The 22294-nt window shown below is 41.1% G+C and overlaps 1 protein-coding gene across 1 annotated transcript in view; it reads right to left on the reverse strand.

Annotated features, from left to right (window-relative positions):
• The window catches only part of RAB44 (RAB44, member RAS oncogene family), a 143478-nt gene that overhangs the window by 48738 nt on the left and 72446 nt on the right, over positions 1-22294 (reverse strand). The window contains exons 7-8 of the mRNA XM_063450543.1: positions 19971-20066; positions 11042-11223 (exon numbers count right to left, since the gene is read on the reverse strand). Of these exons, the coding sequence (XP_063306613.1) occupies positions 11042-11223; positions 19971-20066 (278 nt within the window). The remainder of the gene's footprint in view (positions 1-11041; positions 11224-19970; positions 20067-22294) is intronic.

Consider the following 22294-nt stretch of genomic DNA (forward strand, 5'->3'; position numbering starts at 1 on the left):
ACAACTAATATAGCAGGAGGCAGTGGTACTCTGACCTATAATGTCTGCGGAGCAGCAAAGAAAGAGGAAATGATGCATGGGGAGAGGAGTTTTATAGTACCTAACTTTTTTCTGATTGGTTGTTTTTCTGTGCTGCTGTGGAGTTCTAGTAAAGAGAGACTTAAGCAAATATGAAACCTCCTGTCATGTTATAAAATTATATTAATGAACATACATATTCATGTATTTGCCTAAACATCAATGTTTGTTAAATTAAGTGGTTAAACAATATATATATATATATATATATATTGTTTGATGGTGCCCACCCACAGCCCTGGTACTCTGGTGGTTCCTCAATAACAACACAATACCTGGTATGTGTGACTGGTAGAGGTGTCTGAACTCAACTGTGGATCTCCTCCAATACCTCTTTCTCCAGCTACACCATCTGAATCTGTTTTTGATGGGATTGAAATTAAACATCAGATCTTGCGCTCCAGAGCTTCTTCAGTTAAGGTTATTAAGACCTTGCTTCAGGCTCACAAGTCTGTTGTCAGAATGCAATTACCACAAGATATGGTGTACATGGAAAAGAGTTTGGCAACTAGTTTCTTGAAGGGTCAAATTTTGTCTCTTTCCTCTTTTGGAGCTGGCCTGGAAAGGCTGTTGCATGATTTGGATGTTATTCTCAGGTCAATAGGAACTAAGTGTTCTTCTCTGTTTGTTCTATTTTTCTGGGCCCTGTTTAGGTAAAAACTTGTGACTGTCACTCTTGCCATTTGGCTCAAGTCCATGATCTAGAAGGCTTATTGCCTGCTTAACAAGCTTTACTCGGACAGGATCACTGCTAATTTTGCTGGGACAGTGGGTACCTCATGGGTCTTTCATTACGAGTCTTCTATGGTTTAAATCTGGCTGTCATCTGGTTGCATATTTTCCAAATGTAATTTTTGGGGGGGAACGAACAAGCTTAAGCTTGGTTTCTATCTGTGAGGAACTGACTCTGCTGGGTTTCAAACCCTGGTTTACATGCTGCTAAACCGCTTCCTTACCAGTACACCAGCCTGCCTTTTGTAAATGTACCTGAGATCTGGTAACCTTGACTCTACAGCATTGGTATCAGTGACAAGTCTCTTCAGCTGTGTCTGGTCATGTGTCTGGTTCTTGGCCTATAAAAGCCACTTCCTGTCTCTGTACCTTTGCCAGATTATTGTGGTTCCTGTACTCTCTAATCAAGCTTGTTCATGTTTCTCCTACCTGTTGCTGATTTTGGACCGTTTTGACTTTGCTGCTTCTCCTTCCCACTGACCTCGGCTTGCCTCACTACGATTATCATCTCTCTGTTCCAGTCTCCCATCTCTGCTTAAGACCAGAAGGCCACTCAAGGCTCAGGGGCTCAACCACCTGGGTAACGAGTGGCTACCTCTGGCAGAAAACATTGCTGATCTGGCTACTGGACTCCAAAACTTTGTAACATCAATATCATTACACTATCTCTTACAGTTATGTCATTACCTGTGGGCTTTGGCCATTCAGAAATAAATGAATTTGTCAGGTAAGAGACCATTTTTGTTTTTAAGTCTTTTCATTAGACTTGTGCACAGCATAAAAATTAATTTCAGCTGAACCATTTTTTTCTGAAAATGAAACATTTTCGGGACTGAAGAAAATCATGGATGTGATCGTTCAGCTTGTCAGAACTTCGTCCACCAAAAAAGTTTCAGGAAAACTAATAAGATACATAATGTACAAATATATACATATATGGGGTTATTCACCAAACACTGGATTTTAATGAAAATGATTGAATTATGACCACATTGGCAAATTTACTAAAGCCAAATGGGGACAGGATTCAGTCTACCTGACCAATTCTGTAAAATTAATTCTTAGGAATTTGAAAAATCGATTATTTTCGAATTCGAATCAATATACATCACCGGAATTGGAGATTTATCAACAATTACATGGTAGCCGATGATAAACTGAATGCATCCTGCAGGATGCACATTCGCAAATTATCATTCACTTGGCTTTTTCAAGTAGTTGATCATTTGAAGAACTATGTTTGCCACTGGCAGAGTTAGCAGCCAGCAGACAAATAGTTAAAAAAAAAAAAAAAAACGCACCTTTTTAAGGAATAAATATGTTGTGGCAGGCCATCACTTGCTAGTCAGCCAATACATTAAAAAAGTTTTAAAATAAAGCAACATATAAAAATAAAAATTCTTTGAGGGTTAAGAAGAGCCCTACTTTGCTATAATGGAGATAAGTGCCTCCATACATCCCCACCTACAATCCAGCAAATGGAGTCATGTCCCAACAAAGTTTTCCAGATGCCCCCACGGATAAGCAATGAGTGGACACTACTTGAAATTTTAATAGGGGAGAACCTAGTGTCCCCCCCTCCCCGGTCCCAGCTCATGGGCGACACAGGTGGGGGCCCTAATATTCAGGGGAGGGCTGGCAGCCTTAGGCCTGGGGGGCAAAACCAGTCAAGTGGCCCATTGCGCCACCAAATCAGTTCACCATCCATGCCCACCTTTTCCTGGTTTTATAACGGATATTGATGTTATGCTAATCAGTAGCTCTTTGCCATACCCGCTCCTTCACGGCTCTGACTTTCAATGTTGTCAGAGCACAGGCTGAGAATCTCTGAGCCTGTGCTCTGACTCACTAACTGAGCGCCGGAACCACGAGGGAGAGGATATGATCTGACTGCACCTACTGCTGGTGCGCACCAGTGGACCACCAGCGAATCGTTTAAATTAAATATGCTGGTGTACCCAACTTGTGAGCTGTGTTGGCCGCCGGGCGCCTCTGTTGTCATGGCACCCTGCGTGACCGCTCAGCTTGCCCACCCTAACGGCTGGTCCTGCTGACACACACTGATGTTACTACTTAGACATCCCTCAATATTAATACAGAGATGAGAGCAAACACCAATAAACTGTGGAAACAGAGCTGATCCCCCCCAAATTTATAAAGGTTGGCTTAGAGGATTTATTCAAGATTAAATCATGCCTCCTCCTCTCTCCCCCATGCGCTGCTCTGTAGGCTGGGAGGAAGTGAAGAGTAATCACAGTCTCCCAGCACAACGCCATCTGTGGCTGCATGGGGAACAGCTGTTTAATGTAATGCTTGCAGGACGGCCAGCTGCCACAGAACCTCTTTGTTTCCGTCTCTGCAAAGGGCTCTAGGCACTGCTTGTTGTGAGTGTGAGCCACTGTAAATTAGGGGCAGAGGGCACTTGCACTGCGGTCAAGACGGGTCTGGGCAGGAGGAGAGTGCAGTGCAATCAGTGCACTCCCCTCCTGTGGGTCACCAGTAGACTGGTGCACCTGCCCAGGATCAGAGGTGCAAGGATTTTTGCCGCCCTAGACAAAATATAAATTTGCCCCCCCCCCATGTGACATCACAATGCCCCACCCATATGATCTGCCATATGAACTAACGCCAGTGCTGCACACAGTGTGTGTTTACATTAAAAAGCCTGCAGGGACCAGCTATAGACACCAGAACCACTTCATTAAGCTATAGTGTCCCTTTAATGTGAGGTAAATTATAGATTAGTGTCACTAATAATATACTAGATTGCCTACTTACAATTAGATGAGGATGATGATGGGCTGCAGTTTGGCTCCACTGGTCTGGTGTAGAACAGGACCTCTGGAGGCTGTTTGCAACTGTGGTTACAAAATTCAACGTTCTGGGAGAATTGGAAGCAGCTCCATTTTTTGGGGGCCTCTTACACAGCTCAAGGTCTGGGCCCCAGTGCCTGACGGTGAGTATGCCCATAAGGCCCACTCATAAGTCCACTTATTTGTTCCACCCACCCTTGAGCTCGCTCACAGGGAGTGGAGTGTGTAGGGGATGTCTTATGTGTTATCTCATATGTGTGCTTATGGTATGTAGTGTATAGGGATACCAGTTTGTGCAGGTGATGCAGTGTGTTTGTGTGTATAAGGGATGTATTATGTGTTTCTGGTTGTGTGTGAGGGATGCATTGTGTGAATCTGTGTTTGTATGCATAAGGGATGCAAGGTGTGTGTCTGTATGTGTGTGCATTGAGTGTAAGAGATGCATTGTGTTTCTGTGTGTATGTAAGAAAAACAGTGTGTGTGTTTGCATGTGTGTGTAAGGGTTTGCATTGTATGTGTATGTGTATGTGTGCAAATGATGCATTGTCTTTGTGTGTAAGGGTTGCATTGTGTGTGTGTGTGTGTAATGGATGTATTGTGTGTTTCTCTGTGTGTAAGGGAAGCATGTTCTGTTTCTGTGTATGTATAGGGATGCATTGTGTGTTTCTGTGTATGTATAGGGGTGCATTGTGTGTTTCTGTGTATGTATAGGGATGCATTGTGTGTGTGTGTGTGTGTGCGCGTAGTGTTAAAGAGCTCCCTGTCTTGCCCCCTGTCCTATAGAGCTGTCCCTTCTGTCCCTTAGAGCTCTCCCCTGACCCTTAGTGGTCTCTCCTCTCCCCCACCCTCCCCTAGCGGTCTCTTCTCACACTCACCCACCCTCCCTGTGCTCTTCTCATCCCCCCTCCACCCTCCCTGTGTTCTTCTCACTCCTCCCTCTGTGTGTTCTCACCCCCCTGTGTTCTTCTTACCCCCCTCCTCCCTGTGTTCTTCTTACTCCCCAACTTGTTCTTCTTATTACTCCCCCCTTCTTCTTACCCCCCTTCTTCTTACCCCCCTTCTTCTTAACCCTCCTACTTCTTCTTACCCCCTCTTCTTCTTCTTACCCCTTCCTTCTTCTTCTTACCCCCTTCTTCTTCTTACTCCCCCCTCTTCTTCTTACTCCCCCCTCTTCTTCTTACCCCCTTCTTCTAATTACTCCCCACTCTTGTTCTTACTCCCCCCTTCTTCTTATCTCCCCTCCTTCTTACTTCCCCCTTCTTCTTACTCCCCCCTCTTATTATCCCCCTCCCCTCTTCTTACTCCCTCTCTTCCCTCTTCTTACTCCCTCTTCTTACTCCCCCCTCCCCTCTTACTCCCCCCTCCCCTCTTCTTACTCCCCCCTCCCCTCTTCTTACTCCCCCCCTCCCCTCTTCTTACTCTCCCCCCTCCCCTCTTCTTACTCTCCCCCCTCCCCTCTTCTTACTCTCCCCCCTCCCCTCTTCTTACTCTCCCCCTCCCCTCTTCTTACTCTCCCCCCTCCCCTCTTCTTACTCTCCCCCCCTCCCCTCTTCTTTCTGTCCCCCCTCCCCTCTTCTTACTCTCCCCCCTCCCCTCTTTTTACTCTCCCCCCTCCCCTCTTTTTACTCTCCCCACTCCCCTCTTTTTACTCTCCCCCCTCCCCTCTTTTTACTCTCCCCCCTCCCCTCTTTTTACTCTCCCCACCTCCCCTCTTTTTACTCTCCCCACCTCCCCTCTTTTTACTCTCCCACCTCCCCTCTTTTTACTCTCCCACCTCCCCTCTTTTTACTCTCTCCCCCCCCCTTTTTTTACTCTCTCTCTCCCCCCCCCTTTTTTTACTCTCTCTCTCCCCCCCCCCCTTTTTTTACTCTCTCTCTCTCTCCCCCCCTTCTTACCCCCTCCCCTGTAGGTGGCCGAGCTGCACTCCGGTCCGCGGTCCCGGCCGGAGTGATAGGAAGGTGCTCAGTGTGCACCTTCCTGTCAGTCCGGCCGGGTACAGGAAACAGAAACTCCTGTTCCGCGCGGAACAGGAGTTTCTGTTTCCTGTACCCGGCCGGACTGACAGGAAGGTGCACACTCAGTGTGCACCTTCCCATCACTCCGGCCGGGACCGCGGACCGCGGACCGGAGTGCAGCTCGACCACCTACAGGGGAGGGGAGGGAAAAGTAGCTGCAGCGCTTTACAGAGCGCTCGGCGGCTGCAGCATTTAAAGGGCCGGTCCTAAAATAATTTTGGGCGGCCTGGGGGGCAATTGCCTCCCTGCCCCCCGGCCCAGCCCGCCCCTGCTAATATTAACAGTAAAGGGGGAGCACCTATTGTCCCCTCCCCTTGCCCCAACTATAAGCTATATAAGGTGAGGGCCCTAATATTAACAATTAAGGTGAGGATCTATTCATGAGCGGTGGGTGGGGACCTAATTAATTATAAAATAGGTGGAGTGGACATGCCATTGTCTTCTCCCTGAAACATTAGATTGGGAGTAGGTATTATTTTGGCGGTTGGCTAGCAGATATTGGAGACCCCTAGTGTGACGGTAGTCACCACCACTGTGGATGGAAGACAGACACTATGGGTGGGCTCCCAAATTCCTTTTGTGTTTTGTCACATTGTGCCTATTATTTGTGCAGGGTATGTTGAATGTATTGCTGGTCTGTGCATCTCCCCATCCCCCTTTTTCCTGTCCTATTGTTTCCCCAGCAGGGCGTTGTCCCAGGGACACTGCCAGACCAGTTTAATCTAGCTGCTCTGTCCCTCCTCAATCTCCCATCAGCCCTTGCTATTGTCTGACCCCACCCTTCCTTGTACCATAGTAATCTATGTAACCTATTGTATGTAAATGAGGTGATTGGGGGCTTAAACTATGTGTGCTGTATTCATAAAAGAGTTGCTGTTTAACCTTCACCATGTGTCGTCTGGTGTTTGGTCCAGGGTGGAAAGGTCCCTAAGTGATCCCAGTCTCGGCGTCTGGTCTGAAGTGTTTCAGGGTCCCTGATAGCTACAAGGAAGCATACTTGGCGGAGGTACTCGGTCGGAGTACTGGAACTCCGTTACACCTAGACACCTAAGGTGGGAATTACTTTAAATTGTGGAGGGGTGGAAATACCATCTGCAATAGGTCCCTTCCATTACTATAAATATTAGGGCTCAACCTGCTGCCCCTGGGTGGGGCTCAAAGGAGGGGTCAATAGGTCCCCCCCTCCTTTAATGTTTCCTGCCAGATAACATGTGGGGTCGTATTCAACCCCCAATATAGTTATATGGGGGTCTTATTGACCAACATAGGATTTGTATTAATTTATTACATTTTTTTTTACTATTTTAATGTGGCACCACCAAGGGTTTTTCACTATTTATCTGCTAGCTGCTAGAGCTGCCAGCTGGCAAAGAGTTTTGATTTTCTTTTTTTTTTTTTTTTTTTTATTCTTTATTTTTACAGTGCATTGTTAAAAATACATGTTGAGCAAGACATAACAATAAGAATACAAGTAACAATAAAGAGCAACAGGACACATCTAAAGGGCTGCATTTTTTGTAAGATATATATCACATACTAAATAAACAAGTCTAACAGCATGAGTGTAATTGAAGAAAGTGTAATGTAGTCTTGGATATTACAGGCTAATTATTATTCTACAGCATGAGGAAATCTATGTAACCACCAATAAATGCAGTGGAAATCAGGACTACTTCTCCGGTCAGACCACAGTAGTGAGCCAATGCCCACTCTGGAGGCTTGATATGGGGGCACAGACATCAGGCACAAACCACAGTCCTTCAGCCCACAGTACGAGAAGCTCGACTACTCAGCCCCTCCCTCTTGGATTATTTTTAACCCAGGCCTGGAGTTGAAGCCTCTGGGCCTAGATTTAATCCATTCAGTGTGGATTTCAGCTGGTCACTGAAAACCAGACCAAATTCATGCCATTTGGAGCCTTAATTACAAAATCTGGACATTGATGAATTCCATCAACAATGTCCAGATTTTGCAGTCCGAATGGCCCCGTATGCAGTTGGATGGTTTTGCCCCATTCAGTTAGGGGCCCTTTGGACCTTAGTGAATAATCCTGCTTTTTTTCCCTCTTTTGGACATTTCTCATTTGATCTGCATATAAAATAATATTTAGTGGCTATCCCCTAGCCATCAATGATATTTTTTCCCCACTAATCATTTCTTTTTTTGGAGCTATGGCAGATCTCTGCATACAAACATACATGTTCGCCTGTCCGGGAATTTGGACAATCACCTAATTTGTATTATTAATATTTTAACTGGAACAACACAGGCACCGCAACTACAGGGACTTGTGGTAGATATGGCACCAGGAAACCCCCAACACAAGTATTAAATCAATCTAAGAATGGTTTAATGACTTATCTTGGGTATGCCAGGAGCCGCACTGTGAAGCTCTCAGCTCTATGGTAAGCCCAATGATGCAGGACTTATCTCATTGGCTGAGAGTGATAAGGAGAGAGGGCGCAGAACAAAGACCAATGCTGCAAGGGAGAATGGGTAAGTAAACTACCTTTTTCCTTTTTTTCTCCCTGCAGGTGGGGGCCGGTAACTTAAACGAGGACTAGGGCACTATAGCATTAGGAATACAGATTTTTATTCCTAACGTTATAGTGTTCTTTTAACACTGGAGGAATAACAATGCTATATCTTATCATTTTGAATTTAGTTCAATGTTTCCTGCAAATTGGAAACAGAAAAAACTTATTATGACATGCCTAAGGAATGAAAGTAATGCTAACAGCATCTATGTAGGTCAAATAAGGATAATGAGGCATCATAGCATCATTACATCATTTTCTGGTGTAAGTCCACTCTAATTTCATGGAAAAATGTGCAGAGATTTACATAATTTCCATGCAGCCTGTGTATTTTGCTTATATTACAATGGTGAGTCTATAAATAACTGAAAAGTCAGAAATACATTATATCACATATCTATATCTACAGATATATACATAACAGTATGCATAGTCTGTATAGAGGTACATGGTATTGATGAGTTTTATGGCAAAATAATGTCATCAAGGGGCTGAGGGGTCATTCATAAATTAAGGTTGACGTGTTTCCAGAAGCTTGTGAAGGCATTATATTCTTGTGATACATGCTTCATAGTTATGTTACTTTTAAACTATATTTCGATGTGGTATATGTTGGCGCTTTAAAAATGCCAGTAATAATAATCATAATAATCATAATAATAATAATAATAATAATAATAATTTATTTTTAATAGTTTTAGTTTTGTTTTGTTTTTACATCAGATTGAATGTCATTTGTTGTGGTTTTGTCTGGTGGTGTGTATTTGTGTACAGGGATAATCAAAATTGTTACTTGCCATCTTGCAAATGGTGAGTGGAAACTAAGTCCAGGCATACCGCATCCACTACCACTTACTTCACATGGCCGTAGGTGTGAAAGGACCTCTGAAGAATGAGTTTAGCCACATGGAGTGCTGTATACAGGACACTGGAGGTCTGTACAACTTACACAGTACTTTGTGATTCATGGTGTCACCTCGTATAACGTGGTGTTGCATTATTTGGTGCTATAAAGAGAACAAACACTCTCTGTGGCTCTACTTGGAGATGAGGCAAGAGATAGTCAATCAAGGGAAGCCTCAAAAAAAATAGCAGGGATTGGACTAGCGGAGAGGAGTGGAGAAAGGAGGCGAAGGGCTACTACATCTGAGAGTGTGTGAGGAATGGGCTACTAGCTAAAGGGAGGAATTAGGATACTGGCTGTGGGGGAGAATTGTACTACAGGATACAGGGGGGCGGGGAATTGGGCTACTGGCTATGAGGGAGAATTGGACTGTTGTCTATAGGGGGAACATTGAGCTACAGGCTGTAGGGGAAATAGAATGTTGACTATGAGACAGGCGGGTTGCTGGCTCTAGAGGGTGAAAATAGATTAACTATGGGGTGGTGAGATACCAACGATGTGGGAATGGGGAGTGGCACCATCAATGATAGGTTCACACAGCCAAATCACTCCAGACAAATATACCCATGCATTCACACACATCTAACCTACACACATCTATGCTCTTGCATTTGCCCTTTACACACGTACACCTCGGCATTCTCACACATTGACCCTCCTCACACATATACCCACACTGACCCTGACCATCAGTAACCTTGACCATATTTATTGAGAGATCTTAAATAGTACCTCCACACATATTGTGAGTTGTTCAATTAATGTCAAGTTCTCACAGGGGCAATAACAACTACAGTGTCACAATCACATGTAGTTCTTTTGCACTGCGTAACAAACATGGCAAACATCTGTATTTCATGACACTACAGGTAGTTCAATAATGAGAGGCAGCCTCATCTTGTAGTCGTATTAAACCACTTCTTTTGCCTAGCTTGACTAGAGATGAGCTTGATGTTCTCTGCTCTACTGTTTTAGCTTTACATACTCAAATTCCACCATTCACAGATTTGACATGCTGTTTACTGTGGGTGGCCCAATTTCTTTTTTATGCTTGTATATTTAGTTTCAGCTACCTTAACTGTATGTATCTTGTGTTCTTAAATACTACAAACACAACAAACAAGTTCTACTGCTTCTTAATTTCTTACTGGAGCAATCACATGTTATTGCCTAGTATTTGCTAAATATTTTGTTATTTTCCTTCATATTATATTCTGTGGGTCTTGTTTCACTCTATAAATATTGATTATTAAAAAAAAAAAAAAAACTATAACTAACTAAGTTATAAGTTATAGCTTAACTAAGTGGTTTTGGTGTAATTACTTTGCCCCTGCAGTCTCACTGCTCAATTCTTTGACAATTAGGAGTTAAATCACTTTTTTATGCAACCCAATCCACAACTCCCTGCATATGACTTACACAGCCTTCCTAAACACTTTACTGTAAAAACAGACCTAATTTTCACATGTCCTTTAATGCACAATGTCTTTAATGTCTGTTGGATTCAGATTTTTTTCTCCTGCAATGTTAATAATTTTTCTATACCCCACAGGACCCTCCTGTGTGTGATTAAAGTTCAATTTACAGAGAGAAGAAGATAAAAACTTCTAAAGTAAGTTAAGATCTGATTGAAAATGAAACCATCTTTTTCATGCAAGAAGTGTCAGTCACAGCCAGGAGAGATGTGAATAGACAGAAGATTTAACTCCTAAATGGTAGAAAATTAAGCAGTGAGATTTCAGAGACATGATCTATACACCAAAATTGGTTCTTTAACCTAAAGTTGTCTTGGTGACTATAGGGTCCCTTTAGGAAGAGGCTATTAAGCATTTTCCTCCCCTAGCCGAAACTTATAAGAGGTGAACAGCCCTCTCCATTAAAAAGTGATGCAACACTTGCCTAAATTGCCAAAAATTTCTTCAGAATATATTACAATTGCCAAGACATATTGCTCCCACTTACTTTTCAATATCATTTTGACTAATGTTTTGCTTCATTTCAACCAGACAACTTTGAGCTTCTGAAAGTTGATCTCGTATTTTTTCAAGCTGTTCCTCTAGATCCTGGTTGGTACGTTTCAATTTTTCATTCTCAGACTTTGTTACCTGCTGGGTGCTTCTTAGCTTGTGAAGTTCTCTTTCCAACTATAAAAGAGAAGCATGTTCAGGATCGTGTTGTTTACATACCACTATCTCAGACTCAGAGAAGTCTAACTACTAAAGTTTGATTTGCACCAACTTTGCAACTGACTTTCACAGTACAGTGCAACATGTAAAAGCCATCAAGATGAAGAATATCTAAATTATTGTTCACTGATGGAACATCAGTTGATAACAGCTAATGCAAAGTTTTCAAACAAGTTGCTTGTAAATCAGTTCTAAAGTAAGAATAGTTGTTCATGTTGTCAAGCAGGCAACAAAATGAATAATAATAGTAACTAAACAAGTGAGGTTCTATGTGTCTGTCTCTCCCTTCCTTAAACTGTATGTGTTTGTGTGGTGTAGGGACAAATATTAAGCTGGGTCCTTTATATTTCCTATGTAAGGAGTATCTAACATATCTCCCTGCTCCATTAGATGTTCACCCAGTCTCCAGTCCTTCAAATCGTTAAAAACCCACTTCTTCATAAAATCATATCAATTAAACTGTTAATAGCTCCTGACTGATTCCTCTTCTGCAACTGTCACTAGTCTAATACTACCCTTACCTTTTTGTGTCATTTCCCCCCACTCCTTCTAGCATGTAAGCTCATTGAGCAGGGCCCTCAACCCCTCTGTTCCTGTGTGTCCAACTTGTCTGGTTACAACTACATGTCCGTTTGTCCACTCATTGTAAGCGCTGCAGAATTTGTCTAACAGTGAGTGGGGTAATCATAAATAAATATTGTTTCTCAGTCCACATTAGGGGAACATACACAATTTATTCAGTCCAACAAGTCTGACTTAGTAATGTATAGAGCCAGATGCGATCAGTCAGTGTGTTACAAACATCATATTAAATAGACACGTGCAATTAGTTTCATTCCAAATGTGAATACTGACGAATTTTGTGCAATTTGGACCTTTGGATGCTTCCGAATGTATGAAGTGCCGAATTTCCAAAGTGCCGAAGTCCAGAATTTTGGAAGTGCTGAATTGCCGAAGTGCCAAATTTCGGAAGTGCTTAAGTGCTTTGGATTTCTGAAAAGTGTCAAAACACGAGAGGGACGGAAACGTGAATGATGACAGGGGTAGGGTGAGGGTTGGGGTAGGGTTAGGATGAGCGTTAGTGGTAGGGGCAGGGTTAGGGGTAGGGTTAGGGTTAGGGAGCCCTACAGATGTTCGAATTCCGAAGTCCTGAATTGCCGAAGTTTCGAATCGCCAAAGTTCCGCATTTCGGAAGTGCCGAACCGAATTGTTCGAAGTGCAGAATTTTTTCTTACCCGAATTTCTGAACCGAACCAAATATTAAATAATGAACTTCTTACAGGTGGTTAGTCAATGAACAAAAACTAAAAATCAGAAATCATGAGCACGCCAATGTCATATCGAGTAGGAATCTTCTTTTCTGATTCAGAGGAGTGAGTGTTTGTTAGACCAAGTAGGGTCCCTATTACTCTTTATAGACCAGGGGTCGTCGCTTAAGCTACATCAGATGTGGAATTGGATATAGGTTAACATACAGAACTCCTGGTGCCTTTTTCTTGGGGGTGCCCTTGGCTTTCCCAGGTTTGTTGGAATGTGGACTGTTTTTTTAGTTTTTTAATATGTCAATGGGAAAAGATGAGAAAAAAAACAGACAGGTGACTGGCCTGGGTTTGGCAAATGTTAAGTAAATGTATTAAAGGTAGGGAAAGGTTAAGGAAGATTGAACCCTGCTTACATGTCTAATAGGTTACATCAGGATATAGTATTGAAGGGCAATATTGCCAAGGGGACTGTACTTCCCTATTTCACAAATATATATATATATAGAGAGAGAGAGAGAGACAGACAAAGAAACATATTGATAGAGGTATTTCCTTTCAAGAACATATGTGCAGACTAAAAATATATGCTAATATATATAGGACAGTAATATGGGGTTTATTTAGTCTTAAGAAAAATTAAATCACATGCCGGCTTCCATTGCTTGAGAGCCAACAGTTTATCTACTCTGTCCATATTACAAATTGTTCTAAATATAAAATATCGTAGCTTTTTTTAAAGTCCTTTTTTGACATGTATTATAAACATAATATATTATTCTCTCTATATCTGCTGTAAGGCTATTTCACGAAACCACAATTGTTAAATCCTTTATAATTTGAAAGAGATTTTATTTACTAAATATATTTTCCATTAGGCTACCTCAAAGCTATTTCAACATCTGCAGGACATATTACTGATTTTTCATTTATTCAAATGTATATTGCATGTTAGCGTGCATGTTTATATTTTTAGTTATAAAACCGTAGAACACTGCAGAATTTGCTGGCACTCTATACACGGAATCAATAACCATAATATAATAGATAGATAGATAGATAGATAGATAGATGTAGCTCATTTGGTTTGATATGGTAATTTTCTACCAGGCGCTCAGCCTTCTGAGGTTGAGGTCATTAAGGTAATAATGACATCAGTAACCAAGAAAAAAATGCTTAATGGCCTTTTTTAACCACAAGGGGATTTGTAGCAGGTTTAATGAAAGTGAGGTGAGGAGGATTTTTGCTGTTCTTCCAGGACTTAGACTTGACAGCGCTCATCAACTAGAGCTCTTTTTATCCCAGTGGTGTCTGTGATTGTTTTTATGACTTATTTTTTATGTTCAGCACAAAAACACAAGTCAATAGTAAGCCAGAGTTGGCAAGCAAGGATTGGAAATAATTGGAAAATTATTCATTGAGATATGGAAAATTTGAGACATTATTTCTCAAACTAGGAAATGTTAAGAGCTACTAGTTTGAGCTGAGTATGTAGATAAGTGATAAGATGTGTAGAAAGTTAATATGGATAGGAACCAGTACAAGGAAAAGGCTGTAACAATCATAAACTCTGCAATATTGTCTATAGGGTCGGATTCAATCATAAACTTGTTCCATAATTGCGGTGCTCTGTAGGAAAAGGAAGATCGAGCTGCTTTCTTTTTGTATTGAGGTAGACTTAATAATGTGCTGGTACTGGATCGGAGGTAATAGGAGATGGGAACAGCCGGGAAGAGCATTCTGCTCAGGTAGGGTGGGAGCTTCCCAGAAATGCTCTTAGACACAAGGCTGGAAAGATGAAGGGTGCGTCTTAAATCCAGCGACAGACAGTTTAGTTCTTTTAGCATGTCACAATGGTGGGTCATGTAATTACATTGTAGCACAAATGGCAGAACGAGTTATACAATGTATTAAGTTTATTAAGGTGGGTTTGCGGCGCAGGTGCATATACTATATCCCCATAATCAATGATTAGCATCAGCATTTGCTGTACAAGCTTTTCTTTTATTGTAGGGTTTAGGCAGGATTTGTTTCTGTACAGGGCACCTAGTTTTGGAGAAAGTTTAGATGCAAGTTTTTCTATGTGGAGGCCAAAAGATAGATTGCGGTCTGTCAACATACCCAAATATTTGAAAGAGTGGACTGCGGTCAGTGTGCTATTTGATTTTGTTTTGATGGATAGATGGGAATTGTATAATTTGTGTAACTTAGGTACTGTTCCAAAAATCATTGTGACAGTTTTGTCAGTGTTTAGGAAGAGTTTGCTTTTTGTGATCCACTTTTCTACCTCTGTGAACTGGTCTTGGAGCACAGCCTCAAGCTGCGGTAGATTGGATTTGCTTGCATAGAATACTGTGTCGTCTGCATACATGTGCACATTTGAGGATTTGCAGACATTAAGCAGATCATTTATAAATAATGTGAATAGTAGGAGGCCGAGAATGGAACCTTGGGGTACACCACACGTGACTGGTAGAGGGAGGGAGTCGTTGTTAGAAATGGGCACATATTGTGAGCGATTTGATACATATGATTGAAACCAAGTTAGCGAACGATCACCAATACCTGAGTTTTTTAGTTTCTGCAGTAGAATGTCGTAGTCTACTGTGTCAAAGGCCTTTGCAAAATCAAATATTGTCTATAGGGTCTGATTCAATCATAAACTCTGCAATATTGTCTACATGGTCTAATTCAATCATGAACTCTGCAAAATTGTCTATAGAGTCTGATTCAATCATAAACTCTGGCATATTGTCTATAGCAGTGTTCTCTAATCCAATCCTTATGGATCACCAACAGTCCAGGATTTATGTATTTCCCTGTTTTTTTCCAATGGAGATTCTGACAAAACCTGGACTGTTGGTGGTCCATGAGGACTGGGTTGGAGAACACTGGTCTATAGGGACTGATCAGGGCCATCTTTAATACTGATTCGACCCTGGGCAGGTATTTGATTGGGGCCCCTTGACTTAGCCCTTCACCTTCGTAGCATGCAATCACGCCATCAATGCCCACACAAAATTAAAAAAAAAAAACACACTTAGTGTGGCGAAACCGACCTCGCCACGTGTCCTTGGAGGGGGCTGATTGCCCGCCTCTTGCCTTTGGACTATGGACCAGACTTTATGGGAATGTGATACCCCAGATAGCCATACCATGGAGCCTATTCATATAATGAAAGACTATGGGAAAGACTTTAGCTCCATGGCAATTGTACTGTGTGAGTAGGATCTGCGCGCTATTCGGTAGTTTTGTGCGTGCAGATCCCAGCTATCTTGGGATAGGTGAAATGTCTGTGTGTTATGTGTAAATGTGACTTTATGTATTTTAAAGTGTTTTATGTTGTTTTGCAACCATGTGGTTAATGGAGTCTGCCTTTAGTCCTCGGTAATTGGATTACTTCTCTAATTAACTCCAGGGCAGAAGGGAGGAAACCAGGGTGCATTGTGGGGATGTTTTTCTGCCAGCCAGAAAGGAACAAAAGATACTTTTAGTAACTTTTGAACCCCTGGTCGGATTCATGCCATTTTTTAATATGTTGTTCCCCTGAATGGATTGATTGTGGATATGTATTTTTATGTGAATGTGATGTATGGTTTTAAAGTTATGAAAGTTGTGTAAAAGTATATTTTACACTGTATGCATAATGGGATTATGTGTCACACTAAGGGGAGGGGATGTGTGGGAGGTAACATCTATGTCATTGGTTCTTTTATGCCTCCCCCTGGGTGTGGCCTGTATGTGTGAGTTGGAAATAAAAGCCAGACTGGATGAGCCAGTCGAGAGTTCCTGTTTTACCCTCAAAGTGAAGTGTCGTCTCATTATTGGGGGAAGGATTTATTGCATGCTGTTCCAGTTGACTGCTAGGAGTGTAAGCCTATTCGTATGGTTCCTATTCAACGGTCTACAGCATTCATATGCTTGAGAAGATTCATATGCTGAATCGGTTCGGTGATTGTGGTGTCTGCCAGAGTGCTTGGAGTCCTCAGGAAGCGCTAGGAGCATCCTTTAACGGAGGTACCCAGTCGGGGTGCCAGGTGATCCGTTACACTTAGCCCTCTCAATTCTTACCGGCTGTCACTTCCTCTCAGCATTCTGACATTATCACAGGGGGCCCGGTCGCGCTCTCAAGCAGCCGGGCCCCTGAAAATCCATCGCCATTGGGTGGCCCTTAGAGCATTGGCCACCCGATGAGCCTCCACATCGTGCGGCCCGCGGTGGAAGTTGCACATGGGACACACGCACCACGGCGGCCGAAGGGCTAAAGGGGCAGCTGCTTTGGGACTCCTAAGACTGACTGAGCCCAGTGCAGCTGCCCCTTTTGCCCCGTGTTAAAGACGGCCCTGGGTCTGATTCACTCATGAACTCTGCAATATTGTCTATAGGGTCTGATTCAATCACGAACTCTGTAATATTGTCTATAGGGTCTGATTCAATCACAAACTCTGCAATATTGTCTATAGGGTCTGATTCAATCATGAACTCTGCAATATTGTCGATAGGGTCTGATTCAATCATAAACTCTGCAATTATCATCTATAGGGTCTGATTCAATCATAAACTCTGCAATAGTATCTATAGGGTCTGATTCGATCATGAACTCTGCAATATCATCTATAGGGTCTGATTGTATATTAGTCAGCAAATCACTGCTGCTATACATAACTATGTGCAGGGACACAACGACAGGTGATCTTCTTGCACCTTGACCTTTACAGTGAACATTTGTTGTTAAATGGGCACTCCACTACACAATTACAACATATATATATATATATATATATATATATAATCACATATTATTGTTATTTAGTAGAAAAATATGTATGTTTTTCTTTGATGGTGTATCTTAAAGCATCCCTCAAAAGCTGCAGCGTTTGCAAGCACTATTCTTCTTCCCAGTCCAGACTTTCTGTGGCTGTCCAATCACAAACTTCCCAATGCTGCTCAATAAAAAGTATTTGCAAGGCAGGTAATTTGAGCAATTGCTGCCTCTTGAGTTTAGCTATGATAAGCTAAACAACCAGGAAGTGCATCTGAAATGCTTTGTGTGTGATGAGTCTGTCCTCTTTTTCATTTTACAAAAAGTGTAGATTTCCATAGAGAATTGTAGATTATAAATTAACCTCATTGCACCCCCCTGGCTGTTAATCAGATAACAAAGCTGTTTGTGCCTGATTTGGTTAGCTCAGCAGAGATAAAATCAAGAGGCAGTAATTGCCCAGAGCACCTGCCTTGCAAAGACTCAATGAGCTGCATTTAGAAGTCTGTGATTGGACAGCCACAGAACGTCTGAGCTGAATTTATAGGGTATGGCTTGCAAAGGCTTCAGACAAGAAGCAAGCTGTTTTTAGATAAAACCTCAATTTAAAAAAAATGCATAATTTAAGTAATGTATGTTTTCGTTAGGATTTTTTTGTTTGTATTTTTTTTATTTATTTAAGCAGTGGAGTGTCCCTTTAACTTTAAAAAAATGTATCAAGACCACATATACATCTATACCTATATATATATGTGTGTGTGTGTGTATATGTATTTACATATTTTAAACTGTAAAGGAACATGTCACGCTGTACTTAGTTGATTCATTGCTTGGTTTGCTAGAGTAAAATCGGTACTATAGAAATAAATAAAAAAAGAGAATGGATCCAAAGTGTCTTAGCAAAGAAAAAAAGTGGTGTATTTGCAATCAAACATAATTCTATGTCAGCATTTCATTGGTTGAAATGTTAGCCTGCAGTTAAATTTGTCAACAAATAAACCACAGAAAGTCTTTCCTTCAAAGACTGTCTCCTTACTGTCTGTAAACTTGTAAGATGAACCTTTTATTGCATTGCTATGCACGTTTTGTCTGTTACTGCCGGGTGTGTTCTTGATATAGAAATACATGATAAAAAAAAATACACAAAGTATGCTGCTTTGTATAAAACCTAATGTAAAAAAGTAGTATTTATATAGCTATTTTGTATATAATTATGCAAGTAAACCTTTAATTGGATGTCACTTTAGTTATTGCATCTCAATTATGTTTTGTCTTGTTTGTTTTTTGTTTTTTATGTGTCTTCATTTTGTTATAGAGCTGTTTGATGTTTGATGTCGAGGGAGATAGACAAAAGAAGTACTATACGTGACAGGAATAAACGGATTCTACAAAAGAGAACTATTGAAAATAATACTATTCCTAAAACATATTTAATCATACCTCTTCAGGCTGTGCTAATGTATAAAGTGAGATATTTACAAAGGATTAGAACCCTTGCTTTGTTGAAAATATTAATATTGGTTTCTAAATATTAAAAAAGTAGTCTATACAACCACATGCTACAAACCAACTACTATAAAAATATGCATTTTCATAAAATATGTAAGATTGCTTTTATGACAAACTATATATTGTGACCAATGTGAATGCAGGTTGAAGTCTTTCAGCTTGAGAGTCAGTACTTCTGTTGGGCTCAGATTTGTTCATCCAACATTTTTATTCCGTAAGTCATCTTTTCTGGAACCTCAAAAAATGAGGGGTATATATTAATGTTTCAACATCAATGAGAGTATGAGACTCCTAATGTGTTTATGTATGTGTTTGGCTTGTTTCCTCAATTCCAATCTCCTTAATATTATTAAAGTTACAAGTGATCTAATCACAGCTAAATCCAAAGGCCACTACTCCATACTAATTCTTCTCGACCTCTCTGCATCCTTTGACACTGTTGATCATGTCCTCCTTCTATTTTATCGCAGCCCTGTTGTAATTACATTTTCTTATTTCTTTGTTTATGAGACCAACTGAAACTATTGGAATGCTTGCACTTTCATTTCTTTGCTTGTCTCATAAACAAAGAAATAAGAAAATGTATTTACTACAGCTAAAAATCAATAAGATAGAAGGAGGCCATGATCAACAGTGTCAAAGAGAGTGACCTTTGGATTTAGCTGTGATTACTAGTAACTTTAATCATATTAAAGAGAGTTGGAATTGAGGAAACAAGCCAAACGAGACGAGTCTTTCTAGAATATTTGAGAAAAAAAGGGAGCAGGAATATGGGCAATAGTTGGAAGGGGAAGACGTTTTAAGAGACGGATATTTTTAGGATTGCTATGACAGTATCATGTTTAAAGGGAGCAGGGACAACAAGGAAGAGAGAAGTTGACGATGTCCGTTACGGATGGCACGAGACAAGAGGAGATAGATATAATAATGTGAGAAGAAATGGGATCAAGCGGACAGCTGGATTTTACGAGAGGAGAAGCGCAACTACCTCCTATTCAGTAGCCGGGGAGAAGGTCTGAAGGGTAGGGAGGGTGCAGTTGAGAGAGAGGAGCAAGGTGGGGAGAACTCTTTTTTTTGTGAGTGGAATTTTTGCCAACCTGTTTTGCCCTTGTTTTGGCTTGCAAAGAATTGTAAAGATTTTTGCAAGATTGAAATTAAATACTGCATTTCATTACCTCATCCTGAACCCCAACCAGTTGTTGCACTTCTTTATTTTTCACACCAATCACTTTCTTCATTTCCTTGCTGTGGATGCTGCTTCGTGCATCGCTCTGAGTGAGAATTGAGTATAAAATATACATTATATAATTAAGTATAAAATATACATTATATTTAAAATATACAACATTTTCTTTGCAAAACTAAGAGTGTGATTACTGTAAATACAATGTAATCATACAAATAGTATGATACTGTGTACATTTTAAGAATTGCACATTTTTCTTGACGTCAAACGTTCTCAGACATTTTGCTGTCTATTAGGATATTGATACTTAAAAGAGAGTTCAGAGAGGTTCTACTAAACTGGTTCATGGATTGCAAGATAAAAATTACCAGGAAAGGTTAAAGGACCTTAACATGTATAGCTTGGAGGAAAGACGAGACAGGGGGGATAGGGTAGAAACATTTAAATACATAAAGGGAAACACAGTAAAGGAGGAGACTATATTTAAAAGAAGAAAAACTATCACAACAAGAGGACATAGTCTTAAATTAGAGGGGCAAAGGTTTAAAAATAATATCAGGAAGTATTACTTTACTGAGAGGGTAGTGGACGCATGGCCTTCCAGCTCAAGTGGTAGAGGTTAACAGAGTAAAGGAGTTTAAGCCAGGGGCGGATCCAGAGCCTGATCTTGGGAGGGGCACTTGCAGATTATTTAAAGAAATAATCCATGCACAATAACCACTACAGCTCTGTGTTGTGGTTATGGTGCCAGGCGTGTGGGACCCCCTCCCAGAGTAAGTAGTCAAACCGTTTAAGAACAGTTTGACAACTTACCTGGGGTGTGCTGGGATATGGGGCTGTAGTAGGGCATAGGATCAGTGGTGTGCGGGAGTGGTGCAATGTGTGAGGGGTGCAGTGTGTGTAAAAGGTTCAGACTTCAGTATGTGTGTGGGGGGGTGTAGTGTGTGAATGTGTTGTGTATGTGGGGTAATGTGTGTATGGGGGCAGTGTGTGAATGTGTATGGTGTGTGTGGTGGCAGTGTGTGAATGGGGGCAGTGTATGTGTGTGTGGGGAGTGTGTGTGTATGGGGGGCAGTGTATGTGTGTGGGTTGTTTAAGCATGCGTGGGATAGGCATAAGGCTATCCTAGCTTTAAGAAAATATTTAGAAAATTGGGCAGACTAGATGGGTCGAATGGTTCTAATCTGCTGTCACATTCTATGTTTCTATTAATTTTCTACGCTCAGTTATTCAACCTGACATCTCAACAATTATACAATTTTATTCCACACCATTGTCCATGTAAAATATATTTTCTTTCTATTAGTTAATATTAGTTGTTGCATCTGTAACTTTTATTTAATACAATGTCCATTTTTGGCTGTCATTTTTGCAACAAATATACAGGTTTGAAAATGTTAACTATCTTGTTGGCTTATTGAACTACTCATATATAAATATAGAAATGTCAGTCAGATGCTTTGGAGGATGTTAATTGTGACATTGTGAATGAATATGGGGTTTCAACGGACACAACAATACAATAACTACTACAATGCACTGTTGTTGTTTTGGTGTCAAAAGTCACCTCATGCAACCCAAAAGTAAACTTCAGACAGTTTAATAATGTCAGGCTACAACGCTGCTTCCCATCTGATTTAGTATGGTGTAGAAGATATTCACGATTTTTCATACCATGTTAGGGCTTTACTCATTTGCTTAGAGTGTCAGCTAAGAGTGTAAAAATATGTCCAGATATGGAGTGAGTTGGTATGGTAGAACAGACATATGAGCTTTCACTTAATTATAGCAACTCAGACCAAAGGCAGCACAAGTGTCCAACAAAAACAAGTAAATGTCAAGCCATTCTTAAAGGAACACTTTTGCGTTAGGAATACAAATCTATATTCCTAACCCTATTATTCCGGTCCCTCCTCTCATTCAGGTCCCACCCAGTGCATTAACATAAAATAAAAATAAAGATTTACTCACTATTTTACTCACCTTTTCTGCCTCCAACTACGTCACAGAGGAGGCATGGTCTTCTCCACCGATGTCCAATCCCATGTTCCTCGCATGCATTCACACTTGTCCATAGGAAACTTCATTACGATGAAGTGGTCTGGACGACTATAGTAACCACCACAGTTTGCTCTAGTGAAATTTTCCAAAGGACTATTACAAGCCTTGACAAGATTGAACTTGCCGAAGAACAAACCCACAGAGTGCTGGGCTAGGAAGAAGTCTTGCAAGGTTCCTTCCTGATCTATCACTCCTGCCTTATTCTGGCAAGAGGAACCCCAATAAACCTTCAGTTACTTTGAAAAAAAAGAA

The sequence above is a fragment of the Pelobates fuscus genome, chromosome 1, assembly GCF_036172605.1.
Source record: "Pelobates fuscus isolate aPelFus1 chromosome 1, aPelFus1.pri, whole genome shotgun sequence".
Taxonomy (NCBI): domain Eukaryota; kingdom Metazoa; phylum Chordata; class Amphibia; order Anura; family Pelobatidae; genus Pelobates; species Pelobates fuscus.